The 9,481-nt window shown below is 48.3% G+C and overlaps 1 protein-coding gene across 1 annotated transcript; it reads left to right on the plus strand.

Annotated features, from left to right (window-relative positions):
• Positions 1-1,072: 1,072 nt before the first annotated feature.
• LOC127298834 (uncharacterized) lies at positions 1,073-1,956 on the plus strand. The gene has a single exon (XM_051328694.2). It carries the CDS (start codon positions 1,165-1,167, stop codon positions 1,768-1,770), a length of 606 nt encoding a protein of 201 aa, XP_051184654.1. The 5' UTR covers positions 1,073-1,164; the 3' UTR covers positions 1,771-1,956.
• Positions 1,957-9,481: the final 7,525 nt, after the last annotated feature.

Consider the following 9,481-nt stretch of genomic DNA (forward strand, 5'->3'; position numbering starts at 1 on the left):
GCCCACACCTCCACTCCCACCACCACGTGCCGCCGCACCACCATGGGGAAGAAGAAGAACGATTTTGAGGCGTCCGGCAGCGGCACCAACAAGGCGGAGCGGCCGCACAGGGTGGCGCTGCCCGTCAGCATGGTACGGCTGATGCACGTGAACTGGACGTTGTGCGACGGCTGGGGGAGGTGCACATGACTGGCGGCTGGCGGCTCGGCTACCTCCGGGTGTCCATCCCGCCCGTCCCTGCGCGGGAGCCATATAGGAGCGCCGAGATCTGGCGTAGGCGGCGATACCTACCGCCGGACCTCCGTGCTAATCCCGCCTACGCCATCGACTCCGACAGCTGGCACACCTATCGCGAGTCCGAGAAGGATCTGAGGAGGAGGGTGGGCTTCCTGGGCAACAAGGACTTCCCTTTTGACCGTCCACCGACGCCTTGCCGTCGAACACGGGAGGCGCCGGCGCCTGCACAAGACGACGACAACGATGGCGGCGACGACGATGGGGACGACGACAAGGACGGTAGCGACGCGCTAGCGTACCACAACAAGGAGGCCAAGGACGACAGGGACGACTACATCGCCTACATTTTCGCCCACAAATATAAATTCGCTAATCCGCCGCAACGCGCGGGCATATTTCCTAGTCTAGATAAATATGATCTTTTCAAGCTTTTGGATGGATATGTTAACCGAATGGATATGTTGATTGTGCTAATATAGAGGTATTTTTTTGCACGTTACACTACAACACTTGGTTAGTAGAAGAATATACTGGTCGAACCAGATTGATCGAATCAAACCACTCCTCTAATTGCTGTGTCAAATAGGCTAATTATGTTTTATGTGTTTCTTGCAAAGATTACAGGGAAATATGGTGTTATGTGCAAAACAAACTGCAACCTGTGGTTCTATGCAAAAGATTCACCAACAACTGGTGTTATGTGCTATTTCCTCTACTATACTGCTAGTGATGCATGTCCGTTATTTTGCCTTTTCTTTTGCTGCTTCTCCGCACGCACGCAGAGGATCGATGGAGCTAGCTACAGGATCGAAGCAAACGGGCCGAGCCCAAGTAGCGCTCAAACCCTAACACAAAACCCACACCTTCCGCCGCCTCTCTCTCTTTCTCGGGAGCCCTCAAAAAAAGACGGCGGCTTCCCATCCCCCCATGGCTTCGCACATCGACTTCCGCTACCTCGACGAGGGCCTCGGCGGCGCGCGCGGCAAGCGCAAGCGCCGGGAGGAGGAGGATGAGGCGGCCGCCGCCGAGTCCATGGACGTCGACGCCGAAGCCCCCCGGCCCTCCAAGCTCCGCGCCGTCCCCTCCCTCTCCGACCCCTCCAAGCCGGCCGGCTTCGGGCAGCCCACCTACGACGGCGTCATCGCCGGGCGCGTCTCGGGGCGGAACTGGAAGGAGCCCCGCACGCGCCGCTCGTCCGCGCTCATGGTCTCCCGGAAGCCCGTCCCGCTCGAGCAGCGCGTGCGCGGCAAGTCCCTCAAGAAGGCCTACCAGGCGCGCAAGGCGGAGCTCAAGGAGGAGATCCGCCGGAACAAGGCCGCCAAGCGCACCAGGCGCCAGGAGCGGGAGAAGCTCAAGAAGGAGAACGTCCTGCGCACGGGATCCAAGCTGCAGAAGGTGACCAACCCCAAGACCATCCAGAAGATCGCCAAGTCCAAGAAGCGCCACCAGCTCAAGGTCGTCTCCGATGAGATCTTCGGCAAGAAGAAGTCGGAGGACGCCCGCCGTATGCAGGTGCCTGGCTTGGAGAACTGAGTAGCCACCTATCCCTTTTCCTTTTTTCTCGCATTGTGTCATGTCGAATTTTGTACTACTGCTGCTTTTCTTTCTGTTGCCGTGAGCTCTGCTCTTATGACCAATCGAACGCTTACAATGAGTGGAAATTTTGGCAGCAGTAGCTCTCTTTAACAAGGGTAAGTCAAAAAAAGCTTGTCGACTGAACCTGCATGGAGCTCCACGGCCTCTTTAATTGGCTTGATTGCATTGTTAAGTCTGTTGCTTAGAGGAGAATTGCACACCTGGCCTAGTAAAACTGTTTCCAAAATTAACAACTGGTTAAATGCTGAATCCCTTTGCACTCAAATCACTAATTAGGTCATGTAGATGCCTGCATTACTTCATATCATGCAGCAATGCTTTACTCTGTGGAGTTAAGATCAAATTTTAAGGCGGGCAGTTTATTATCGTTATGATACCACCATGAATGTTTTCCTTCACTTTCCCTGTACCATGGTGCGATGATGGACAATTTTTCTCCACCAACTTTTGAGTTGAGTTCTATTCCTACAACATTGCAAATATTGAGTTTGTCAGTAGATTGAAAAGAATGGAATAGTAGCGCTGCCACTTTTATTGGCAGACGCCTGGATCTCCATCGTATCCCTTGTTTTCTGGCTATGCTTTGCTTTGTGCAGCTTATTTAAACATTAATAAGTATGTTTGTTAGTTCTATGAGAAGTTTTTGAAAATTGTAAAAGAATGTATTGCTCAAAATTACATTCTGAACCTATTACTACCTTTACTCCTCCAGATTACATAAAGCTCGTGTTGATGATCTACCATCATCACCCATGTCACATCGTGGACATCCTTGCAGTTGGACTCCTTACAAAACTGCATGAAAAAGATCTGATTTCTTATGTTACTGTCGTAGCTGTGACAAGGCAATCTTATTTGGTCTTTAGTAAAACTTATTTTTACAACACTCAGCTATAATCTTTTCTGCTTCTGTTTCAGCATGTGTTTCACAGAGTATATGGTGTATGAGTTGAAAAAAATGATCTAGACAAATCAACTTGCTTAATCCCCCTCAGATTTTTAATACAACTACTTTCTGCTGTTGTTTTTACGTAATTTCTGCTTTCATACTGTGGTGAAAATTCTGTGCCTAAGATAGGTAATTAGTAGAGCATTATTAATGTTTATAAAGCACATAATGCACGACTAAGGGGATCATTTCATTGTTGTAATGGTGTCCTTTTCATTTATCCGATGGGCCTTACTGAATATACTTTTGTCCCATTCCTTATAATTTTGTAATACCTCTCATCTGTTGTAGTTACTTTTAAAGCATGACGAGTTATAAATGTCAATACTGTCAACAGTAATCTGAAGGGATATTTTTAAAAGTTCATAATATTATAATTAAATATCTATAATATGGCCATAATCTATGTGTGAGTTCCACTAATACAAGTTTTAACTTTCCATGCTTTCCACTCTTTTCTAACCACTCTATTTCTATGGAAATATAGTTAGAAAATAATGTGGAAGCACAACTCAAGGAGTAGGCTGGTTCTTGGGATATCAGAGTGTAGGGTAAAAACTAAAAAGCAAGAAAATTTGAAGCACATCCCATCAGTAGGCTGGTTCTTGGGATTCTTGGTATTAGAAGTTTCTTTAAGTGTACGTTCAACTGTTCTCTCCTGGTATGACTTACAGGTTACACCTTCGACAATGCTTTTACTGAAATGTTATTTTAGTTAGCATCAGTGGTGTGTTGCCGAGTAGCTTTTACAGAGTGTTGCCTAAGTACGGTATTTTCCAAGCTTAGTCAGCAGCATTCACCATTAGTAAGTTCCAATCAATCTTATAGTACGACTAGACTTAATTCTTTCACTTGTACAACATGATTCCAGTTAGGCTGCTGGTGGAAGTAGGAAAAACTTTCAAGGAATTATAGCTTTCCCTACTAAAAGTTCTGTACTTCTCCTCATGCTAAATATGATGCATTTTTATAAAATTTCAAGGATTCACTTATTTAGGTATACCATGGGGTGATGGGGTCTTCCTCATTGAATAGTGAAATTAGCTACTTTTAGAATGGCGTTTTCCAATGGCACTGAACGATGGACAAAAGGCACTGTAGTGTGATTTGTTAGAGTATATATCTGTATATTGTAGTTTCCCCATATGTTAGGGGGCTTCCTGCATATTTGCACCTGTACATGTACTATATATTGTGACCTTTGGCCCCCCGGTAATACAACACGTATATTCATCTAACATGGTATCAGAGCCAAAATTGATTCTCCAGTTCCGGCCAACGTTGCTTGTCCATCGCCCGTCCTCTCGTACTTGATCTGGCCGATCTGGTCGATCTCTGCCTGCTTCGCCCGCCGATCTGGTCGATCTCCTCCAACATTGATCGATTCCGATCCGCCCGCCCGCCCGCCCGCCGATTTCGCCCGATTCGCTGCTTGGCCGATCCCCTGCTTGCCTCATCGATCGATTCCGATCCGCCCGCCCGCCGATTTCGCCCGCCCGCGCGCGTGGCTCTCTTCCGCGTGCAGATCGCCAGCCCGCGTGCTTCCGTTGCCTGCTGCCTGCTATCCGGCCGCACGTTCCGCGCGTGGCCGCGTGTGCCAATCGCTCATCCCTGCTGCCTGATCTCCCTGCTGCCTCATCCCTGCTGCCTCCGCTCAATCTCTCTTCTGAATCCTGAGATCGAAAAATCTACTGCTATTCCTTCAGTTGACTTCCGTCTGAAGCAAAAAAAAAAAAAAAACAAAAAAAAAAAGCGCTATGTCTTCTGCTGATCCCGCCCCTTCTTTGGGCACACCTTCGGTACTTGGTATTTGTCCGCTGCCTTCGTGCATGACTGCTAGCTATTCTTCGTCGCCGTTTGCGGCCTCTTCACGCGGGTCTGTCCGCGCTTCCCCGACTTCATCTATGTCGGCCTGCCGCTCTACATCGACTTTCGCGGCCTCTTCACGCGGCTCTGCCCGCGCTTCGCCGACTTCGTCTATGTCGGCCTGCCGCTCTACATCGACTTTCGCGGCCCCTTCACGTGGTTATGACCGCGCTTTGCCGAATCTTTCTTCATCGGCGTGTTGCTCTCCGTCGCCCCCTTTAGTGGCCTCTATGCGTGTGGGTGATAGCTCCTCGTCGGCACCTGATTGTACGTCGACCTCTCCAGTCGCGCCCCTCTCTGCGCATGAGATAGCGTAGCTTCACCGCCTGCTTGATGCTTGGAATTCCAGTTTACGTCAGCAGCCTCGCGGTCCGAGTCTCTGCTCTCGTTCTCATTGCACCTACTGTGGCAAGGTTGGCCACACTTCCTCCACCTGCTGGACGCGGGATCCCAGTTTACGTCAGCAGTTCCAGAATCGTCAGCAGGCTGGCTCTTCAGGATCTTCTGCAGTTGCACTCTCTGATCAGGACATTCTCAGGGGTCTTCGTGGTGGCTCGCTACTACAGACTCTTCCTCGCCGGGCGCTGCTGGTTCTGTGACTGGCTCTTCTGGCACTACGCGACCACCACTTTCTACACAGTCAGGTACGTCCCCGTGGTATCTGGATTCTGGAGCTTCCTTTCATATGACCTCTGAGTCTTCTATTCTGTCTGCTCTTCGGTCTCTTATTTCTCCTGTCCGTGTTGTCACGGCTGATGGTACCTCTATTCCTGTTTCTAGTAGAGGCACCCTTTCTACTCCCTCTTTCTCTGTCCCTGATGTTTCTCATGTTCCTCGCCTTCAGATGAACCTTTTCTCTGCTAGCCAGCTCACCGATTCTGGTTGTCGTGTCATTCTTGACGCTGAGTTTTGTGCGGTTCAGGATCGTCGCACACAGGCCCTGGTTGGAGCTGGCCCTCGTAGCCGTAAGTCTCCGGGGCTTTGGGAGTTAGACTGGCTTCGTATTCCTTCCGCTGCCACTCCATCTGCCAGTTCTCCTCCGGTTGTCGCCTCTGTCACCGGCTCTTTTCAGCAGTGGCATCATCGTCTTGGTCACCTTTGTGACTCTCGCCTGTCGTCTTTGGTTCATCGTGGCCTTCTGGGGTCTGTCTCTGGAGATGGGTCGTTACACTGTCAGGGCTGTAGGTTAGGCAAACAGATTCAGCTTCCCTATCCTATTAGTGTGTCTGTCTCTCAGCGACCGTTCGATTTAGTCCATTCAGATGTTTGGGGTCCGACTCCCTTCGCTTCGAAAGGGGGCCATCGATACTATATCTTATTCATCGATGATTTTTCACGGTACACCTGGGTGTTTTTCATGCACTCTCGCAGTGAGGTGCTCTCTATTTATCAGCGTTTTGCGGCCATGGTCCGCACTCAGTATTCCTCACCCATTCGCGTGTTGCGTGCTGATTCTGCTGGTGAGTATATCTCCCAGCACCTTCGTGGTGTCCTTGCTGGGGAGGGTACCCTCGCTCAGTTTTCTTGTCCCGGCGCGCATGCTCAAAATGGTGTCGCCGAGCGTAAGCATCGTCATCTTCTTGAGACCACCCGTGCTATGATGATTGCTTCTTCTCTTCCGCCACATTTCTGGGCTGAGGCTGTTGCTACGTCGGCCCACCTCATTAACATTCAGCCTTCCGCTGCTCTACAGGGTGGCATTCCTCTCGAGCGTCTCTCTGGTGCTTCTCCAGACTACTCGACTCTCCGTTCATTTGATTGCGTCTGCTATGTCCTTCTGCCTCCTCGCGAACGCACCAAACTGACCGCTCAGTCTGTTGAGTGTGTTTTTCTCGGATACAGTGATGAGCATAAGGGCTATCGCTGTTGGGACCCCGTTGGTCGTCGGATGCGCATCTCTCGTGACGTCACGTTTGATGAGACGCGTCCCTTCTATCCTCGCCCCACCTCGGGTACTTACCCGGTGGATGATATTTCTTTTCTTCTTTTTCCGGATGCACCCCCTGTTGTCCCTCCTCCCCTCCCTCCTACTTCCGATGCGCCCCCTTCGGCGCCATCCTCTCGTTTGTCTAGTCCACCTAGTACTCCTCGTTCTCCGGCTTCGGCTCCTTCCGATGTTGTCCCTTCTTCCTCTTATTCTGATGACTTGTCTTCTGCAGATGAGCCTCCCCCTTCACGGCCTATTCGTCAGCGTCGTGCTCCAGTTCGTTACTCTCCTAGTCAGTATGGTCTCTCTGTCATTTCCGAGCCGACTTCTTATCGGGATGCCGAGCGTCATCCTGAATGGCAGCTTGCCATGGCAGAGGAGATCGCTGCGCTTGAGCGCACTGGCACTTGGGATCTTGTTTCTCCTCCTTCTGGTGTTCGTCCTATCACGTGTAAGTGGGTCTATAAAATTAAGACTCGCTATGATGGATCTCTTGAGCGCTATAAAGCGCGTCTTGTGGCTCGTGGCTTTCAGCAGGAGCACGGTCGTGACTATGATGAGACTTTTGCCCCTGTGGCTCATATGACTACTGTGCGTACCCTTCTTGCTGTTGCTTACATGCTCGCCGGTCTGTCTCCCAGCTTGATGTTCAGAATGCTTTTCTTAATGGCGAGTTGAGTGAGGAGGCTTACATGCAGCCTCCTCCTGGGTATTCTGTTCCCGATGGGATGGTTTGTCGTCTTCGACGTTCTCTCTATGGTCTCAAACAGGCCCCTCGTGCCTGGTTTGAGCGCTTTGCCTCTGTGGTGACTGCTGCTGGTTTCTCTCCTAGTCTTCATGATCCAGCACTTTTCGTTCACACTTCTCCTCGTGGACGCACCCTTCTCCTTCTCTATGTTGATGATATGATCATTACTGGTGATGATCCTGAGTATATTGCCTTTGTAAAGGCTCGTCTTCGTGATCAGTTTCTCATGACTGATCTTGGTCCTCTTCGCTATTTTCTTGGGATTAAGGTTTCCTCCACTTCTGATGGCTTTTCTATCTCTCAGGAGAAGTACAATCAGGATCTTCTTGCTCGTGCTGCTCTTGGGGATGAGCGCACGGTTGATACTCCTATGGAGCTTAATGTTAAGCTTCGTCCTACTGATGGTGACCCTCGTCCTGATCCCACCCGTGATCGACATCTTGTTGGGAGTCTTGTTTATCTTGCTGTCACTCGTCCTGATATTTCTTATCCTGTTCATATTCTGAGTCAGTTTGTCTCAGCTCCTACCACTATTCACTACAGTCATCTCCTCCGTGTTCTTCGTTACCTTCGTGGCACGATCACTCGTCGCCTTTTCTTTCCTCGTTCTAGCTCTCTCCAGCTCCAGTGCTACTCGGATGCTACGTGGGCGAGTGATCCTACGGATCGTCGTTCACTTTCTGCTTACTGTGTGTTTCTTGGTGGTTCGCTTGTTGCTTGGAAGACGAAGAAACAGGTAGCGGTTTCTCGTTCGAGTGTTGAGGCTGAGCTGCGGGCTATGGCTTTGTTGATTGTTGAGGTGACCTGGTTACGGTGGTTGCTTGCAGATTTTGGGGTCTCTGTTACGACACCCACTCCACTTTTGTCTGACAGTACAGGTGCTATCAGTATTGCACGTGATCCGGTCAAGCATGAGTTGACCAAGCATATTGGTGTTGATGCTTTTTATACACGTGCTCAGGTGCAGGATGAGGTTGTTGCGGTTCATTATGTGCCTTCAGATTTGCAGTTGGCGGATTTCTTTACAAAGGCACAAACTCGAGCGCAGCATGACTTTTTACTCTCCAAACTCAGTGTTGTGGATCCACCATGAGTTTGCGGGGGGTGTTAGAGTATATATCTGTATATTGTAGTTTCCCCATATGTTAGGGGCTTCCTGCATATTTGCACCTGTACATGTACTATATATTGTGGCCTTTGGCCCCCTGGTAATACAACACGCATATTCATCTAACATGATTCACTACTTATCTAACAGCGCTACTTTCAGTCTGTGTTGTTTGTATGTTCAGAAGATGGTAAAATTAAATATCTGAAAATTGTTATTATTTTTACTCAATTTAAGCAGTAAGTTTGTGATCTGTCGAGCTATTCTTACCAAATTTAGGGCCCATATATACAAGATTAGCATAGTTGTATTTTCTGGTATGGTATCACTAATTCTATTTTCTCAAATATTCCCTATATTATTATTTTTGTTCAGATGGATGGGTGTGGCAACGCGTGTCTTTATGGTCTAGTATGTTTTAGGAGAGGTTTGAATGATCACAAATGGAGTGAATGGTTGCACTTATGTCAGCGCTTGATGGCAGTCAATCTATCTGATAAGTTTGTTTGGAAGTTGACGGAATTTGGAGTTTTTACGGTCAAATCTTACTATATGGACTTGATGAACGGTCATACAAGATTTCTTTGTAAGTACTTATGGAAACTTAAAATTCCATTAAAAATTAAAATCTTCATGTGATTTCTTCATAACAAAGTATTTTTAACTAAAAATAATTTGGCAATTTTTTTTTTTGGAATGGTTGTCAAAAGTGTTGCTTTCCTGATTCTAACGAGACTATTGAACATTTGTTCCATTCTTGCCCTTTGCAAAAAATGTTTGGCAATTGATTTATTTAACATACAACATCCCGCCTCCTTCTAATATTACTAATATGTTTGGTAGTTGGTTGAACGGTGCGCTTAAAATGGATAAAGCTAAGATACGAGTTATGGGTGTGTTAGCTTTGTGTTGGGCACTGTGTTTAAAAAACAAAAGAAAACTAAATTTTTAAGCTGTGCATTGGATTCAGCAATGGGTTTTTCATCTCCTGGGGAGACGTGGTTTCTAGATCTAATCGACTGTTGTTGGTTGTCCAGGACTTTGGAGACA

This window comes from Lolium perenne, chromosome 5, assembly GCF_019359855.2.
Source record: "Lolium perenne isolate Kyuss_39 chromosome 5, Kyuss_2.0, whole genome shotgun sequence".
In the NCBI taxonomy this organism is placed as follows: Eukaryota; Viridiplantae; Streptophyta; class Magnoliopsida; order Poales; family Poaceae; genus Lolium; species Lolium perenne.

Bases quoted from the DNA above. Each gene is read 5' to 3' on its own strand.
- LOC127298834 (XM_051328694.2), top strand. From the start codon at position 1,165: ATGGCTTCGCACATCGACTTCCGCTACCTCGACGAGGGCCTCGGCGGC.